General features: G+C 43.1%; 1 protein-coding gene across 1 annotated transcript in view; it reads left to right on the top strand.

Moving 5' to 3' along the window:
• The window catches only part of TGFA (transforming growth factor alpha), a 22,203-nt gene extending 7,700 nt beyond the window's left edge, over positions 1 to 14,503 (top strand). Inside the window, exons 2-5 of the mRNA XM_018554401.1 lie at positions 4,443 to 4,560; positions 7,027 to 7,176; positions 8,655 to 8,764; positions 13,797 to 14,503. Of these exons, the coding sequence (XP_018409903.1) occupies positions 4,443 to 4,560; positions 7,027 to 7,176; positions 8,655 to 8,764; positions 13,797 to 13,804 (386 nt within the window). The 3' untranslated portion in view covers positions 13,805 to 14,503. The remainder of the gene's footprint in view (positions 1 to 4,442; positions 4,561 to 7,026; positions 7,177 to 8,654; positions 8,765 to 13,796) is intronic.
• The last annotated feature ends 5,584 nt before the right edge of the window (positions 14,504 to 20,087 follow it).

Here is a 20,087-nt window from a genome sequence, read left to right as displayed (position 1 = left end):
GCTGGCAAATTAAAAAGCAGGTGAAACCAAAACCTTCTTTTTTTTTTTTTTTTTTTTAGTTTTGCACAGTTAGTAAATGGAAAATACGATTAGAACACGCTTCAGCTTTTTATTGCTGTCTGTCAAAAGGCGAAAAGATAGTGCTGGGCTTTCTTATTTGGTGCCCAGTATGATATTTAAGTAGATTGCCATGGCTACAACCATAAATACAGGGGCGTCCCGAGCCTTTTACCACCTGAACTGGTGGTGGGGTTTTGGTGGTGCACTCTAATGGGTGGGGGTTGTTCTGGTGGTGCAAACAAATGTATAGGAGGTGTTGGGGGCGCATGATGCCGGTGCAGTGATGCAACTGGTTGCCCGGAACTGAGCAGGATGCCGACCAGGGCATCCCAGGTTGCATAGAGCTGGGAGGGGAGATATGTATGGCCTTTACACATCTGCCCACCAGGCTCTTGGCAAACTGGGACACTCTGGCTGGAGATGGGGCAGCAGGCACACTCCAAACATTGTGCAGCAATGCCGCCCCCCCACCTGACCCAAAGAGATGCTGCCTGAGGCAACAAACTCAGGCTGCCTCATTATAGTGACGACTCTGCAAAAAATCATTGTATAAAGCTGGCCACGCACCTAATGTTGGGCTGAAAGAGAAAAAAACACTTGATTCCCCCTAAATAGCGTGGATGGCAGAATCTTCCCTGCAGGACTTTTGCATTCTGACAGCAGCAGGTATGCCAATATCCGAATACCTGAACAGTAAGTGCTGGTTCACACCTGACCGTTTTGTAGTGCGTCCTACGCTCGATGAACGCACTACAAAACGGACCAAAATGTAAAAATCATTGAAGTGAATGGTATAGTTCCCACTTGTCCGTATTTCCGTCCGTCCCGAACGCACTTAGGCTTAACTGGGGCAGATGAGCACCCCTGGACCAGACAGATTGCATTCAGGGCCGGTCATCTGTCCCTAGCTGCTGGTAACCGCAGGATGTGCACATACAAATAGCACTGGACAGATGTGGCTCCTGTGAGCCGGTCATTTCTTTGTATAGGCTCGGGCTGCAGCTCGTTCACAAACCCATGTGAATGAAGCCCTTGAAGTACACACCAAATCAGTCTTGGAAAGAAATCCCCCTGTATTGTTTCATTTATACTGTATTATTGGGATTTGTTACTTTGAAATAACATGGACATTACATGGGAAATAGTAATAAGCAGACTGTGGCTATGCCAAATGCACATTTGTATAAGCTTTAGGAAACTAGAATGGTAATCAATTTTCATATGAAACTGCAAAGCAAAGCCACTATGTATATGTAGTGTCAGACTCCTCCAGTTATAACTTCACATACAGAAAGGATTTTGACACTCCGAACATCTGTAGGAAGTACAGCCATAAAAAGTGTACTCATGTCACCCCTTCCCTCCCTTCCATAACCTGTCCCTGGGTCACCTTGCCATAAATATCTATATGATCTCTATGGAAATGAAGCTATAGAAAGTGTACTCATGTCACCCCTTCCCTCCCTTCCCTTCCTTCCCTTCCATAACCTGTCCCTGGGTCACCTTGCCATACATATCTATATGATCTCTATATAGACTGTATATTTTAGACTTTTCTCCAGCTACTGACAGAGTGACAGTCCTAATAATTTGAAAAAAAACATTGCTTTGGGACAACCATTTGGCCAAATGTGAGGTTGTAGTCATTTTCCAGAATTTAGGGATTTCCAATCTAGCAGCAGTAACTATAAGCCTTGTTCTGAGCTTGAATAAGAACGCTGGAATCACTGGTCCCCAGAGTCCTAATAAGCCCCCATGGATCATAGCTCTGTTTGTAGGGACTGCCATTCTTCAAGTATAAAGGAACAGATAATCCAGGGGTGGACAAAATTATATAGAATTCAGGAGCCAGTCTGTCCAATCCAGGAGCCAGCAGGACTTTTTTGTTTAGGAACCAGCTCCATTGACAACAACCAGAGAAAACCACAAAAGTTGGGCAACGGCTGTCATTTTTCAAAAGCATTGGCAACCTGGCTCCCGAGATTTGTCCAGCCCTGAGATAACATAAGATTGGCGGTTGTTGAGGAATGTAAATTGTCACACGTGACGACCTATTTTTCCACATCATATGTCAAATAATTATGACACAGTGCAAATCATTTCTTGGGCGCGCAGTAGAATGTGTAACTGTCATCTCGCTGCACTAGTGCACACCTCTGTATTGGCACTGGTATTCTGAACTGTTATTTATTTGGTGCAGATTTAGTTACTAGGCAAATAAAGCTTGAAAACTGCATGTTTTTGGGCCGTTTTCTGCATGTTTGTGAAGGGCTTCCATTGAAGTCTGTTGGGGCCAAAGTACTTGACTCTGCTCTAAGGCCGTGGTCACACCATCTCCAGACCAGCTCTGGATGAGTTTCTGCAAACGCGGTCATGTGCATTTTTCATGTGTTTTTGAGTCATTTTTTGTCTCAGTTGACTTTGTAATGCGTTGCAGTGCATTCTGGTGCATTTGCATGGGTTTTGGTGTGCTCCAGACCAAAGAAAATAGGGCACGCTGTGTTTTTTAAAATGTTTTGGAACGGATTGCAATGATGTGAACTAGCCCCACTTTTTACCATAGGAATGAATGGGGATTAGGGTTGCCACCTCTTCTTCCAGTGAAACCCGAACACTCTAGCGATGCATGGAAATGTTTTTGGGAGAATGTGTCACAGATATAGACACAGACACGTACATAGAATTCAAAACCCGGACTGTCCGGGGGAATTCTGGACAGGTGGCAACCCTAATGGGGATTCATATTTGGACCAGACAAAATACTTTCTGGTCTGGACATGGTGTGAATTTGCCTAAAGAAGCTCATTACTTTTTTGAGCTACAGGTGTTTTGCTACAAGTGACAGAACGCTCAGATGCAAACAGGGGCCAATAGAAACATAAATACAGCAAATTTTTCCCCTTTAGCTTTAAAGTACAGTCTTTAAGCATTTGCTGCACTGTAAATGGCGGGTTACAGCCAGGCAAAGAAGAGCCAGCTGTTAGAGGGGATTAAGTCAGCAGGGAGACTGGCGTGAGACCCTACCACGGTGGACCCATTCGCATCCCTCACCTTTTACTGTATCCTAGCAACGGACCGCATCCCGCTGCCAGGTTATGCTGCATAGGTTGGTTGGACAGTCTTACTTTAAACATTGTTTTCATTCCTGAATACTTCTTGCATGTTGCTTGGAGTAGAAGGTCTACTTGCCTGGATACATGTACCATTCCTGCCATTTAAACCCATTTTATTGCTGAACTCTTGGTAGCCATGATGCTGATTTTATGTCCCTATTTGAAAAGGTAACAGTTCATTGCGCCCTGGAAAGACACTGCCCAGCTGATAATAGAAACGAGTGTCTTTGTATACATTATTATATTATTACATGGTTTGTATATAAATTATTATACTGGATTTATATCGCGCCAACAGTTTGCGCATCGCTTTACAATATAAGGAAGACATTACAATACGATTCAAGACATGATGGTACGTAGTCATCAGTATAAAACGATGACATAGTACAACGGTGTCTCTAGGGCTGCAGCTAACGATTATTTTCATAATCGATTAGTTGGCCGATTATTAAGTTCGATTAATCGGTTAATCTGCGGCGGCCTGTGCGGTGGACACGTCGGGAGCAGCGTGTGACGCGTGACGTGCGACTCAGGCCGCGTGCGGAGCCCCGAACAGGCTAAGCAATCGATAGCCGACGAATCGACGATCGAAAACGTTGCCAACGTTTTCAATCGTCGATTTTAATCGACTTAATCGATTAACTGTTGCAGCTCTAGGTGTCTCTGCATAGTGAGATTGCAGACTGGCACCTAATGCACAGCAAATGGCACCACCGATATCGCTGTATTGCAAACCATATGACTCCATTGATACTGGTGCTCGTATCACTCTATCATTCCGATAACAGCCCATTTACCTGTTCTAGGGATGGCGATTCCTTTTTACTCCCTTTTAGTCACGTTTGACAAGAAACTGAGCCCGTAATCTTGAGAAAATAAGGCAAGTTTTTGTAGCGGAGTGGTGGAATGTCCTGGTTTCTCCCTGTGCATATAAAACGATTACTTATTTATCAGATGCCTGACCCAGGGAGTTTTTAATCTGTTTAGCAAATTCCAGTATGACCGCAAAGTGTGGCTGAGATAACTCACTTGGGGGGGTGTTAACCCATCAAATGACAGATACTGATGCAAATAAAGTATCTTCAAATGAAGGTATGTAGGTAATTCCTGGGCTTTCCCTGTATTTTTATAGTGTACATGGGCTGTAGAAGGAGTCTGACTATTTCAGTATATTAGAACAAGGACGTGTGTGGTAAAATGTTGCATAAATTCATGATGGTACCTTATAGAAGAACACCGAGGACTAACTTCTATGTTTATTTGCAGATCCTCCAGTGGCGGCGGCAGTGAGATCTGCTTTTCGAGACTGCACAGATGCCCACAACGACTTCTGCTTCCACGGGACCTGCAGGTTCCTAGTGCAAGAGGCCGAACCATCCTGCATGTAAGTCATCATTATGTACCCAGCTCCCAATATTACCAAGGCTCATCTGAGCAAGCTTCATGTGACATATGGAACGCTGCGACTGATACAGTTTTCTTATTGGTTAGGGTACTCAAATGTATTTTTAAGATCTAAATAGGGATGCACTGATACTGGTATCAGTGCCGATACTGAGCATTTGGCCGTGTAGTCATACTCTTCCAAATGCTCCGATACTTACCCCGATACCGAAACTTCCGGTAAGAGGGAGCATGGAGCTGGCTTCCTGGCCAATCAGGAAGCCGGGTGGCGGGTCATGACTCACCTCCAGGCTTCCTGATTGGCTAGGAAGCTGGCTTCATGCTGCCTAGCGACACTGCAAGGCAGTCTGGCTTCCTGACCCCGATAGCGGAACTTCCGGCCAGAGGGAGCATGGAGCCGGCTTCCTGGCCAATCAGTAAGCCGGGCGGCACATCATTACCGGCCTCCCGGCTTCCTGATTGGCTCGGTAGCCGCCTGCACACTGCCTATCGACACTGCTGCTTCTCCTTTCACTGTCCATGATAGGACATCAGAGTGACAGAGAAATTAGCTCATCAGTCTGCTGCTTCTCCTTTCCCTGTCCAGGATAGGACATCAGAGAGATGACCTCATCAGTCTGCTGCTTCTCCTTTCCCTGTCCAGGATAGGACATCAGAGTGACAGTGAGATGAGCTCATCAGTCTGCTGCTTCTCCTTTCACTGTCCAGGATAGGACATCAGAGTGACAGTGAGATGAGCTCATCAGTCTGCTGCTTCTCTTTTCACTGTCCAGTCACAGGCTGGGGGAGGAACAAGACCTGTAAGTGTTATTTAACTACTCTCTATCTCCTCCTTAAAGAAAAACTCTGGTTAAAATTTAAATTAACCCTTGCAGTGGGGCTACCCCCGCACTGCAAGGGTTAACTGCTCGATTTTTAACTAGGATCAAAAATAACAATGTTGTTAACGTTGTACTCACCTGATCCCCAGAGCCGGCCAGCTGTGACAGCGCTCCCTCCAGCCTGTTTCTTCCTCCGCTGCAGCGATGGTTTGTCCCTTGGCATACTCACATTCAATACACTGTGTATAGAACGTGATGACTCGGGAACCTTAGACTGCTGCAGAGGAGGGGGAGAGAGGCTCCAGGGACCCGTCTAAGAGCGAGCCGGGTTGGTGGATGGGCTGAGTATAACTTTTTATTTTTATTATTATTATTTGACCCTAGGCAAAAATGAGCGCTTAACCCTTGCAGTGCGGGGCTAGCCCTGCAAAAATAACATTTTTAACTGGAGTTCTTCTTTAACTATCTCTTTCCCTGCTAGACAGGGCTGTGCTGTGTAATTGTCAGGACTGGATAGCCAGAAATACAAATCATGTGGCAGGTAAGAAGGCTCCTCCATGTGTATTTCACGTGTGTATCTACAGGTGAAACTCGAATAATTAGAATATCGTGCAAAAGTAATTGCAGTAAGTGCTGCAAAAGGGGCCCACACCAAGTACTGAGTACATATGCATGCTTGTACTTTTCAGAGGTCCGATATTGTTCTATGTACAATCCTTGTTTTATTGATTGCATGTAATAATCTACTTTTTTGAGGTTGTGGATTTGGGGTTCTTGGGGTTTTCATGACCTGTAAGCCATAATCATCACAATTATGACAAATCACGGCTTGAACTATCTTGCTTTGCATGTAATGTGTCTATCTCATATATTAGTTTCACCTTTTAAGTTGCATTAGTGAAATAAATGAACTTTGCACGATATTCTAATTATTCGGGTTTCACCTGTAGTGGTTTGCCTGGAGTTCAGCTTTAGGTATCAGAAGTTCTTAATGCTGTTGTAAGACGTTGCGTAGTAGTAGTGTTTTATCAGAAACAGTTGCCACTTTGATCCTTCATAACTCGTTCTCTAAGAATGTATTTGACGTACAGATACTGTGATATGACTTGCTGTGTCATAGGAATTTTCATGTATTCTCCGTCTGTGACCTGCTGTCATGAACTTCAAATCACATCTAATCTCCAGAATATCCCCAATAAAAAGCCTGACCTTTGATCCTCTCCAGTGCCCGGAGCTATGAAAGCTCACTTCTGATCAGGTTATATGAACTGCTATGTCATTCACTTGGCTGCTGTTGCAGTTGTTTGCATTGACGGCCTCTTTTGGATGAAAAACATAAGATGCGTTACGTTTATCTTTCACTTACAGGCAGTGTAGGCGGTGGGAGGGGATTATCCATGGGTGTACAACTGTATCACTTGTATTTATTATATACAAAGGTTACACATATTTCCATGAGGACAAACATTAAATATTGCGTATGAATTCATATTTCCAATTTGTAGCCAGCTGGTGGAACTCTAGGCTGCCTTTCTCATGTTAACCAGGCTACTCGTCACTGCTTTGCTGAGAAGAAAAAAAAAGGCTACCTGTTGAGTTTACTTTTGGTCTTTTTGTCTCTGCAGATGTATTCAGGGCTATGTGGGTACACGTTGTGAGCACGCCGACCTCCTAGCGGTGGTGGCAGCAAATCAGAAGAAACAGACCATCACTGCGCTAGTGGTGGTGTCCGTGGTAGCCACAGCTCTGTTGGTTGTTGCCTGTATATTAATGCAGTAAGTAAATCTCATCTATCTATTTCAATACTTCCATAAAACTACATTGTGCTTCCTGTCTGTCACCTATGTTTACAGTTGTATCGGAAAGAAACCCATTTTGTTGCACCTCTTTGAATCATTTGGCTGTAGTGCCTTAGTGTGGCCCCAGAGAAATCTCAGGAGGCAGGTGGATAGTAGGGAAGCACTGATACTGATACTATTATCAGTGCCGATACCGAGTATTTGGGCAAGAACTCGTACCTGCCTAAATGCTCCCGCTACCGGAACTTCTGGTATAAGGAAGCCGGGCAGCGAGTCTTTACACTTGCCCGGCTTCTTGATTGTCCAGAACACAAGCTCCATGCTTCGTCATCTACTGGTGAGGAGGGAACATGCCGCTCCAGGCAAACGCCTTGTTTGCCTCGCGGCAGATACGCCCCTGGGAACATGGAGACGGTTTCCAGGCCAATCGGGAAGCCGGGCGGCGTGTAACAACTCGCCGGCGGCTTCCTTATGGGTCGGGAAGCCGGGCAGCAAGTCATTACCAGCCCCCCGCATTCCTGATTGGCCAAAAACCACGTAGTGATGTGGGAGCATGGAGCCGGCTTCCCGGTTAATCAGGAAGGCGGGCCGCGATTCATTACACGCCACCTGGCTTCCTTAACAAGACTTCCGGTATTGGTATTCGGTATCGGCGAGTACCGGAAAAAATATATCGGTACTCGATACTAAAAAAACAGTATCAGTGCATCCCTAATAGGTAGTGTTTTTTCCTGGTGCCTAATGTTTGTAAGCCTTGGGTAGAGATACATGTCCCTTGCTTCTTAATAAGCATGTTGTCCTCTGTGTCTATGTGCACGGTATTGCTGTAGATCAGGGGTAGGCAAACTCTGGCCCTCCAGCTTTGGTAAACTGCGAATTCCATGAGGCATTGCAAGACTCTAAAGGCCACAGACAGCCTGGAGTTTGCCTACCCCTGCTTTGGATATCTGAAGGTTTTCATAGGCACTGACAGCTTTTTAATTGCAATCCCAGTAACAGAAATATAGTCACCCGAACTGCTGGCTCCTAGACCAGTCCCTTCAGCCTCGCTCCTCTTCTGCTCCAGCAATCTAAGTTCCCGTGAGTCATCACGTCCAATACAGTGTATAGGACATGAGGACGCCGAGGGACATTCCATCGCCGGAGTGGAAGGAGGAGACAGGCTGAGGGGACCTGTCTAGCAGTCAGTCAGGATCAAGGTTTGGGTGACCATATCTCTCTTATTTTAGCTCCCTAGGTAAAACGAGCACTTAACCCTTGCAGTGCAGGGGTAGCCTCTCTGCAAGGATAAAGATTTTATATGCCTGAAGTTCTTCTTTAAATAGTTCTCATGTTTTTATCCAATATGAGTCTCTCTGAGCTTTGCTAATCAACTCAATTAGACTATTTGTAGGTTATTAAGGTTTTCCCTCCTGCTTGCCGCTGACCAATAATGGCTCCCTTGTGCTTTGCAGCTGTTGCAGCTGGAGGAAACAGTGTGAGTGGTGTCGATCAGTTTTATGCCGACACGAGAAACCAGACGGCGTCTTCAAAGGAGGAGCATCATGCTGCAAGTCAGAGACAGGTAAAGTTCTCACACAGAGCGGGAGAATGATGGGGGTTATATGTCTGTGAAGGATTCTTATATATCCATTCCTGGGGTATGCTCCTGACCCCTATTAGAACTTTAGAAGGGACTCGTATATTCATCAAATCATCAACATGACAATTCCAGGTGACTGCGACTGATACTAGCGATGGGTGTTCTCCCATTTCATAGTGTAAAATAACCTACATTTTATAGTAACTGGGAGTGCGCAGGTGTAAAGTGACACTAACCTCAGGAGATAAACCTTAAAAATGCATTCAAGTATCTTAACTATGAACAGAAATGTCTCTTATTTCTGTATCACTCTGGTGTAGATTCTCAAATCATCTCTGAATTGGTGCCGACACTGTTCTTCCTTCTGGGGAGTGACTACTTTTGTTCCCCATAGTCCATGTGTGTGTTGTAAAGTAGTAACTGCTCCAAGCTCACTCCTGTGATGGATTACAATCTCATGTTTAGTTTACTAATTTGTATTGAGATTGTATTGTATAAGATTGAAGTTCAGGAGGCATTACAAAGACAAAGTCTTAAAGGAGAACTATGGGGTTAGGGCTATTCCCCATAGTTCTCCTTAGGGTAATGGGAGGACACAAACTAGCGTCCTCCCGTTACCCTAAGCTCAGTATACCGCGAGCTGTAGCTTGCGGTATACTGAGACGCCGCAGCTGAAGCGGATCCCGGCAATTAAGCCGGGATCCGGCCAGCTGCTTGACTGACAGCTGGCTCTGCCTATCTAGAGGCAGAGCCAGCTGTACCCGCCCCCTCCCCCGTCCGTTCCGCCAGTCAGCGCTGGCAGGGAGGGGGGAATCCAGCCCCTCCCCTGACACGGCAGAGAGCTGTGACAGGATCGAGAGGTGAGCGAACGCCGGTATGTTGTTCGTTCACCTCCCGATCTACTGAGCCGACCTATGACAGTCTCATTGTCACAGGTCGGCTAGAACTATGAGGTGAGTGAAAAACACTCACCTCATAGTTCTCCTTTTTAAGCTAACCATTCTCGTAGTGACTTCTCTGGTTAAGCCCAGCAGGCTCAAGAAGAGAAATCACTCAATTCCACAGCACCAATTGGACGAATCTCCCGCTGCGGCTATTACGCTTTGACAGCCAGCATTCGCAGCTGTCAGAATACATGAACAGTGACTACAGCTGAATGTCTGCAGTCAATGTCCGGCTGTCTTTTTTTTCTGCCTGCCCCCTTCGACTTTTTTATTGACGTTCGTCAAGCAAAGTGGTTCCGGCAGGGCCACCTACCGCTGGGATTTAGGCCAACTCCTGTTGAATTCAAGCCATTTATAGCCAGCTAAAGATAGTCAGTGGGTCTTGGGGGAGGCTGGGAATCTGAAAACAGGATGTGTGCCTGCTGCAATGGCCTTTAGTGAAAATTCAGAGGCACACAAGCGGGGTGGGGAAGGGAAGAAAATGAAGGAGCAATACAGTTTTTCACCAGTACCAGAGGCACAGGCAGGCTGGAGAGAAACAGATGGGGCTGGAGATATTGTAATGTGTATCTGAGCCATAACGTTAGTGTGGATAGAGTGGTGAGGGGTTTAGAAGCCCTGCCGGGTTTTATTGCTTATTTACTTACTTGGTCTGTTTTGGTGACCATAGTCTGTGGAACTCAAAGGGAAAATCCAAAGTTTTCAATTGTCACTGAAACAAGAATAGAGGGGAAATCTTCCAACTGGGACACTTGTACGGATGACAACCGTCTAAGAGTGGATTTTATGGGCTTTGAAGATATTTCCTCTCACTTCCTGTTGTGTCTACAGGACAGGGAGTAAAGGGAAAGCTCCCTAATTGGACACCTAAAGAAAAAAACACACAAGAAAAAACTATTCTAATACATCGGGGATAGCAAAACGTTGGCCCTCCAGCTGTTGTGGAAGTCCCATGAGACAATGCAAGACTCTGACAGCCACAGGCATGACTCCCAGAGGCAGATACATGATTGGATTTGTAGTGCCACCACAGTTGGAGGGCTAGAGTTTGACTAAGCCTGCAGAGGCATCCCCAGGCCGGGTGTCACGCCGTGTGGCCACTGGCCTGGGGACGTCATTACGCAGGCCCCTAATGTCCTTGCACACACACACACGTGATGTCATCACGCACGCCCCTAATTATGTCCTTGTGCGCGCACGTGACGTCATCACGCACAATAATGTCACGCGTCCTTTACTGCCGGTAGCCATCTTGGTGATGGATGCCGGCAAAGAGAGGGGAACGTTCAACCGGCAGGATAATGTATGCCACCGGGTCCCCTCCTCTCTCATGCCGCTGTCGGACTCTCGGTTAATGACTGAATGTCCAACTTTTCAGAGGGGGTGATGGCAAAATTACTGTCAGTTATTTTGCTGTGAACCCCTCTGATGGTGTCATCCAGTGCGGGCCACACCCTCCTTGTGACGCCACTGTATTATATCAATAAATAGGTTTACTAAGTTTAAAAAATGAGCACATCTGGCATCGGTTTCCCTTTACATTTTGTAGCACCTTTAACTAGCATATCACAGGCAGAAAAAAAGAGTTTTCCATGTATGCCGAATTTATTCGAAAACCGACATGACATTTGCCATACAGTGGAAAGTGGAAACAGGATGTTCTATAAAATGGAGCCTGGAAGCCTGGGAGGTTCATGGTTTAGGGGGTGAAAAGGGCAGCTTAGACCAAAAATCCATGGCGACTTGCCAAATGCAGTTAAAAAAGAGGTTACAGTATCCACAGGAGGAACGTTTAACTGCCGACGTGAAAATAACGCAGCCATTGTGAGGTCGAGTGAGATGGGGACTTGCACAAGGTTACTTTGTCTCTTATGGAAACATGTGGATATGTGGAAAGAGCCTCCCCGAGGCTGAGCCGCCGCATTCACACTAATGGTCAAATACATTTCGCTGTGATTTCATCTCTTCCTTGCATCAGCCAAGTCACACCTGCTGTTTTCCAGTTTAATGTAAAGATAAATGGAACAGTCACAACATGATTCACAGATCTGTCACCGTGTATTAAATGACTCCTGAGTCAGGAAAATATGTATCATTCCGTGTTAGCGGCTCCAGTCGCTTTTGTGGGGCTTTCATAACAACCGTTGCTGGCAGTGGTCGTGTATGACAGGTACACTTTACTAACAGGCAGTCTCTATGCAAAAGAGGGAAATGACTATAATCCGATAATTGCAGCGTTTTTCCCGTGAAGGCAAATGTAATGCAGGGCATGTAGGAGCCATTTTTTAGCATCAGGGAAAAGAAAAGTGTGCAAATATTTGCATTTCTGTCCCTCCCTCTCTCTAAACATACATATCTTTCTATCTTGTATTAATTATTCAGTGTGTACAGTATGTAAGCTTCTCTCTGTTTAAGAGCAGAGTGAAACTGGACAGAGATAGATAGCCACGTCTTCTATGCTGGTGTTTGAAAGTGCCTCCTGCACACCATACAGCGTGTGACCAGCGTAGATAAGATAGGTGCTGGTAGTGACCGCCACGGATGGCGCTGTGCGGAACCTCAGACATGTGAAGATCGGTCACCAGCACCCCAAAATGCAAAGCAAATATCATTTATTGCAAATACCGTCACACAGGCCAAAAAAGCCAACGCTACGGGGTCGCGCAGGGTCCCTTCCTCAAAGTGACACAGTAACCATCACTGTGTAGCCTTGAGGAAGGGACCCTGCGCTGTCCTGAAACTGGCTATTTTGACCTATGTGATGTTATTTCTAATAAACAATGTTTTCTTTGCATGTTGGAGTGCTGGTGACCTCTCTTCACATTTATATGATGATGGAACCTCTTGACCAAGGTGTTCTTTGTTTTACCATCTCTGTGTTCTTAAACTAAGAGCTGTTTTTAAAAAAACGCAGCTTAAGGAACCTATTGTATAGATAGGGAGACTTTGCTTCCCATGAGGAAACCTTCTCATCATTATTTACCAGTGCTATGTGCCCTGGCTGGGGGTTTGGCAGTTGTGGCATTTACCAATATGTTCTGAGTCTGATAGAGGGGTAGTTACAATACTAGAATGGTCCATTGAACTGCTTAGAATCACTTCGACTTCAGCTTTTAATAAATCTGATGACACACCTATGATGAATTTTCTATGTATTCTATACCAACGCTGGCCTTTAGTCTAGCCTACCTTACTATATGCACCAGCATTTTGTAATTGTATTGTTTGTAATTTTGTATTGTAATATTTCTACTTGTTTCTGTTTATAATAATATTTAAATTATTATTATTTATCATTATGATTTATCAATAATAATATTGTTGCCATTGGTTTTTATGCAGCCCTAATATGTGACCCTTATGAAATATGCCGTCATATGCTATCTCCATATACAGTATGAAAACACTTCCAGTTAATAAACCCAGCTCCAGGAAATGTTATGTTTTTGTAACCTGTCTTTGCAATATATGACAAAAGGTTTGTGCACACCTGACCATCACACTTATATGAGCTTGTTGAACATCTAATTTCAAAACCATGGTCATTAATATGGAGCTGGCCCCATTTGTGACTTTACCGGCCTCTACTTGTCTGAGAAGTATTTCCATAAAATTGTGTAGTCTTTGGGAATTTGTGTCTATTAGGACAAAATAGCATTTATAAGGCCTGGTACTGATTTTGGACAAGAAAATATAGCTCACAGTTGGCCTTTTAAAGTTTATGTCAAAGGTGTTCATTAGGGTTAGGGCCAGGGCTCTGTGAAGACCGATTAGGTTCCTCCACATCAAGCTCAACTTTATGGACCTGGCTTTACGGAATATAGACATGCTGGAGTAAAAAATGGGCCTTCCTTCCACAAGGTTGGGAATGCACAATTGCCTATACTGTCTTTGTATGCTGTAGAATTACCTGTACTAGTCACAAACATCTGAAATCAATAATCTGGAGAGGTGTCCACATAGGTTTAGTAACATGCAGGTGTGAGGGCCAGGTATCCACAAACTTTTGGCCAAATAAAGTATTACATAACGACTCCTAATTTTCTCTAATCCTTTGTCTTGCTTTGCAGTGGTCTGAGAGAGATTGCAACAGTCCAAAGGCAATTTCTTGGCAACAGAACATCACGGATCCAGTCTGCTCAACTTACATCTCAGACTACAGCTGGGGAGCATATTTTAACCGGACACATGTTGGGCTCTATGACGACACATGGGAACTCTCTATCCGGCGTCCCCTGCACAATGTGAAGCAGTGATCCTAGGAGGAGCTCACTTCACACTGGAAATTGAGAAATAATTGGATTCTAAGTAGTCTGGGTGATTCATGAAGTGCTACCAGCAGTGGAAGAACTGACCCTCTAAGTGTTGAGTTTATTTTCGTTACAAAAAGGTTGACTTTGGGTTTGATTGTTCTATGAATGCTCCATCTGTCGGGTGGATCTTCAAAACATTGCAAGTCAATGCCTTGTAGGCCTACCTGTTGGCAAAATGGGCAGAATATTCATATTTTATTTTATTCGAAAAGACTGCAAAAGTGTTGCTTTACATGGACCATTCTTTAATATACCATGCTGCTGGCATTTCAGTATACCGTACATAGATAAATATCTAGGGACAGCCTGGTGATATCCACAGGAGTAGAAAATCCATTTTGAGTTAATTGTTTGAAGAGCAGAAAGCTATTTTTATGTTTTAATCTCAAATTACCTAAGCAGTGCATTAGTATTAACCTTTCATACAACCTCTTAACTCGGTCAGACTTTTACTCACAGTTCTAGCTAAACTTAGGGGAAGGCTTTCAAAACTACGTTTAGTTCTATTGTGGAAATCCAGTCTCGCTGGGGCTGCCAGATGTGTTTCCCTTTTTTACACTTGTATATAAGTCCACAACAACCAGTGAATGATGACCAACTGGAATACTTCTTCTTCTAAGTCCATCATCTGGTCTCCTGCAGCATGTCCTATTTACTGCTTTGGATTGTCACACACTAAAAGGCTTTTGATTCCGACTTGGACATAGTGGACTTGGATGTTCTTCAGATCTTAATGCTTCATTGCTCGATTCCGTGCAGATTGCTGGGTGTTGGGTGGAAATCCTGCTACAAACTTCACTTCAAACTTAATTTGTATTGTTTGTAATATACATTACAATATTTTTTGCAGAATCCTGGTGATCCAGTGTCAGACTAACTATTGCAGTAGTAGTGCTGGTAGATGTGAATTTGTCCAAAGCCTAAACATAGTAGTGGTTAAACATTAATCACGCTCTGGAAGCGTGCGGCTGAAATGCAAGTTTTCTAAATGTTGGATTAGAATCCCAGCGTCATGGAAGAACAGGGTCATTTTTTAAAAGCAGGGAATTGTCCAAATGATTTAATATTTACTCCACGGCCTGACACACAAAGATAATTTGTCAGTACCCACCTCTTCTTTTGCATCAGTGTTTCCCAAGCATTGCCCAGCTAAATGACACCTATATTATTACAGATCGTCCCACCTACCTGCCAACGTCCAGTTAGGGACCTGTCTTCTCCAAATATCGACTATACAAGACCAGACAACACGTTTTTACTTGTGATGTATACCGATAGCTGACACTAGAGTTAAATATTGTCTTACAAGGCAGTTCTACACAAATACAGAGCTATATAGTGAGGGTGAGCACCACCAGTAATACCCATTCCAGACTTTGGGGAAACACTATACTACATTATGCTAAGTGAATAGAACAGCTTACACTGGCCAGAATAGAAGGCCTGTTGCATCATGATAAGGTCCTGCTCAGCTGCATCATGTTGAGAAGGAAGGTTCCAACATGGACCCAAGTTTTGTTAATTATTATATATATGTCACCAATAATCACAAATGTTTTTTCTATATGAAAAGGATTGTTCAGGTTTTTAAACTGTATTGGGATTATGTAACGCAATCCATTTAAATTCATATGGCGCTGAACAACATTCTTCTTTAAAGCTGTCCTTCCTTGCCTATACACCTATTGTTTAAACTGCCCCTTATAATGTGCTATTATAAAGAAAGAAACATACTCATATAGCAAACAACATAAAAGATATATGTTATCACGCCCACCCTTCCCCTTGGTGATTCCTCCACCTGTCATGTGTTGGTCCCTGCAACGCTATTTTCCCTATATGAAGATACTCTCCCAGCCTCCAGATTCTTGTTAGATGCAGTATTTTCCTATTAAGAGCCACAAATTTCTCACTACCAGGACATCACATCAGTGAAGAATAATGGAAGACATACGTGAGTGTTCCAATACCCCCATTAGGACTTGTGCATTGCCATAGTATGATGTTACCCGGTTGTAATAGGAAAGCCACTGAGTCTTGGAAAACCTGAGAGGAGACACAGCTTTCTAATTGCAACCAGAAAGGCTTCTGTTGTCTCTGAGAAAAGGCTGGTCACCTTTCTGTTAAAAATAACTGTACTCTTGTTAATTTTTTTTATTTTTTTTTTAAGTCTCGTTATTTTATAGGGCATCATTGGTGCAATATATCTTATATGGGACAATATTTATTGTTCAATGACAGGTTCGCTTTAAGTACAGCCTTTCATGTTTAATTGTTTAGTAATAATTTATGACAGTTGAATCATGATTGGTGTCTTATACTTCACCTGGGAGGATGAGGAATATCTAAGCTGTAACAATTGTTATTTGCTATAAAAATGATTACTTTCAACTATAAGAACCGATGAAAGCTTAAAAAGAAAAATCAAGGCTGAAAGTAATGACCCTTGTGGCAAATAGCATGAACTGAGCCTCATATTAACTGACTATTGCTACAAGTATAGAAAGCCCTTTAATCTAAAAAAAAAAAAACCAAAACAGCAAGGACGAAATAAATTTGCTTTGTAGGTGATATAGGTGTCATAGCTAAAGAAATGTGGAGTGAAATGCATCAAATTATTTGAAAAGTAGAAAGTTGTACCGATTTATGTTTCATTTTTTGTTTTGTTTTAGTCCGTACCCAATAAATGTACATTTTAGGCAGCCATGCGGCCAAGTGACAGCATGCATGGCAGACTAACAGCGCTGCTACCTAATTTTAAGGCAGCGGCTTTGCATTGTGAGTCTGCAAGACGTGCTGTTACCGGCAGGATCTCCAGAAAAATACTTTGCATCACATAAAATTATTTGTTCCACACAACTATATACAGTCAGACATGAGGCCAAACACATTGCAAAATAGATTTCAGGTTTCCAAACATTTTAATCATTTTAAATTTCTTTGCACATTTTGTGATATTCGTCAGATTAGGATACCTGCCCAAAGGGGTGTTTAGGTTATAGGCCGGTTCTGTAGATTATTTGGCCCAGGTTTAACAAACAGTTTCTATTATTTTTTTGTAAATTCTCCATGTATTTTCCAACTATACGTTGCATAGGTTAAGGCTCCATGACTCTTTGTAGATTCTCCCAGTCTGTGCTCCTTCCCGACATTCAAGTTGTAAACTCCTCACTTCAATATCGACATGAAAGTGCATCAAAAGTTTTAGCAGTCTAGGAGCGTTTGGCTTCAGCCCCAGTAGACGTGTTTAATGCCTTATTTTTAGAGTTACATTGTAGGCATAGAAGAAAAGAAGTTGTCCAGTCATAAATAATAGGTTTCATCCTCCCACTCCAGTATGCCAGGCATTATAAGAACAGCTGTTTTGTACATGACATGAGCCTCATGTGGTCTGCATTACTGAGTTCATTCCCACCGAATGTTTCTTCCTGCCCATTCCAAAGACATGACGTGTGTCTGAGGTCATAGTCACTGCAGGAAAGCAGGTCTCAGCAGGTCTATTAATGCCAGTGCTTGGGAGTTAAAGGATGAGCAGAAAACCTCTACGGGGCAATCAACTTACTTTTATTTAGCTGGAAGATATAACAAAATTATTCGTAGCACAGAACTTTTCTCTGCAGTAATGATTAAACAGAGCGCATCAGTCATGAATGTGTATGAAAGAAGGACTGGCCTTTCCACAGCAACCTAAATCTTTAATTCATCCATTCATAGGAGACTTAGAAGAGTGAATCGGAGTAGTAGTAACTAGGATGCACAGATACCATGTACCGTACTTGGTACAAGTACAGATACTTTTCCAGTAGACTAGAGAAAAACTCAAAAGTTAGGAGGCTTTTTTAAGGAGCACACGAGCTCCTGGGATTTGTGCATTTATGTTTCAATGTATGATTTGTTATATACATACATACACTGTATATATTAGGGATGCACCGATACCATTTTTCCCAGACCAAGTACCGATACTTGTCCAAGTACTCACAGATACAAGTACTGTTACCTTTTTCTTTAGTGTCATGTGACAGTTTTTCTAAAACAATACAGACTAATGATTTCAGGACAGCGGTGGAGCACCAGGGCCCAGTCGCAGCTGCAACCGCTGCAACCCTGGTAGTTCTCATGAAAATGCCAAGTATCAGCACTGGTATCTGAACATCCCTAGTAGTTACTGACAGAGATCTTCGATCAGAGACTTTTGATCTTGAGGCCCATTGTGTTTTGGGAACATTCTTTAAAGGGCTGTCAACATTGTATTACCTTACACTCAAATTGTGCTGTATCCCTTGCTCATGCCACGCTTGTATATGGCACAGACCTGCCGTAAAGATTCTCTGAGAGTAGTTCAGTGCTATGGTTGTCAGATGTTGTATAGAATGGGCTAAACTCTGTAAAGGAACTTAAGATAAAACAACAAATTTAGCCTATCCTGTTGCTGGATCTGTAGAAGTGTAAATAAACAACTCTAGTTTTTAGCGGAATCTTCGCCTCTTGGGGTAGACTATAGCAAACAATAGTTGGGGTTGGAATAGGATAAAGTAATCATTAAAGGCATTATGCTAATGCGGTCTCTGACACAGCAAAACATTGACCAAACATCTTCAACCCAGCTGATCTACTTCTGATGGAATGTACTAAGTCCTCCAAGCCCCACTGGAAGCCGGTGTGTTGTCCAAACTTGTTAAAAGTCCAAGAAAAATGTTATCCTGTATCTTGAGGAGATGAGTAGGAAATTTATAAGAGCAATATGTTTCTTGATTAAATAGCTGGACAATTTATCTTGTGCTTTCATGTACAGTGCAGTGTAGAATAAAGGGTTGGAAACTCCAGTGTGGAGTCATTAACAATATCACTACTATCAGTGTCATATTTTCTATACGATATCAATTTATTCTTCCCAAGAATATAGTTAAGATCCCCAGCAGAATTATTTTTCTCTCTTTTTTCAGTGCTATTAAAATGGTCTTTGGAATCCGTGATTTACAAAATATTAAAATCTTTTGCCATCTGGAAAAAAAATGTATTTAGCCTTCGAGTAGTCTAATTCCCCCACCACTTAAATGCAGAGGACCAATGTGCAGGCCTTCACACCTAACTCAGCTAGGTAACCCTTACAACACAATCTGGTTACTCACCTTATTTCATTCCCAGGTTTATGGCTGACTGTGTCCATAGAAAGTTCATAATGCTGAGGCACAGAGAAGTTAATACCATGATGGCTACGTCTATGATCAAGGTTGTTTACAGTGCAGAGGTGGAACTGAAACAACCACATGATTTTGGTGCCTAGTTAATGGGGGAACAGAGTAAAGAAGATTGTTAGGTAGTCCTTTTGTTACATTGTACCAAATCTGACCAGTAAATTCATACATTGTCTGTAATAAGGATCCATCAGTCAATAACTTTAGCCCTTTTTCAAAATATGTGAACATTTGAAATGGATTATACCAACCCAATAGATAATGTATTATCGATCCGATTATGGCATTGTTCCCTAAACCTGCCCATGGGCACAAATAACCGGGCATGTTTTCCAGACACCTTCATGGAATTGCAGTTGAAATTTAAATGCTTCTCTTAAAGTAAATATTTCCTGATATCAATATTGGGGCTGTTATTCTTGACCTTCTGAAAATGCAACGTGCCCGACTATTCTGCTGACCCGCTTCAGTTACTTTCTGCTTCACTGACCCCAAATGGAAAAAACGCAAAAGGAAAGTCAGAAAAAAAGTCCTTCTCGGGTCTCATTCTAGGTCTGTAGGTTTCTAGGAGACTTAATGTATTGAACCCAGAGGATCAGCATGGAAGCAGGGCTAATAGCATTTTCTATCTTATGATAGTCATACGGGAAACTTGTCATGAAAGGAAATTCTAGAAGCTGCAATTTGCCCCACTGGGTTATTGATCTAGAACAAGTTTACATATCAGTAGAGAAGTCTAAACTCGTTATCTGCATGCTTGTTTTGGGGCAGTGGCATAAAACATGGAAGTAAGTTCATTAATATTACAGCCATGCAACTCGCATTATCAGAAGCATAAGTCAGTAATGGC

This window comes from Nanorana parkeri, unplaced genomic scaffold, assembly GCF_000935625.1.
Source record: "Nanorana parkeri isolate BGI_ZX_2015 unplaced genomic scaffold, ASM93562v1 scaffold157, whole genome shotgun sequence".
Classification (NCBI taxonomy): Eukaryota; Metazoa; Chordata; class Amphibia; order Anura; family Dicroglossidae; genus Nanorana; species Nanorana parkeri.
The sequence above is the reverse complement of the archived record's forward strand: the minus strand, read 5'-3'. Positions and strand labels throughout refer to the sequence as shown.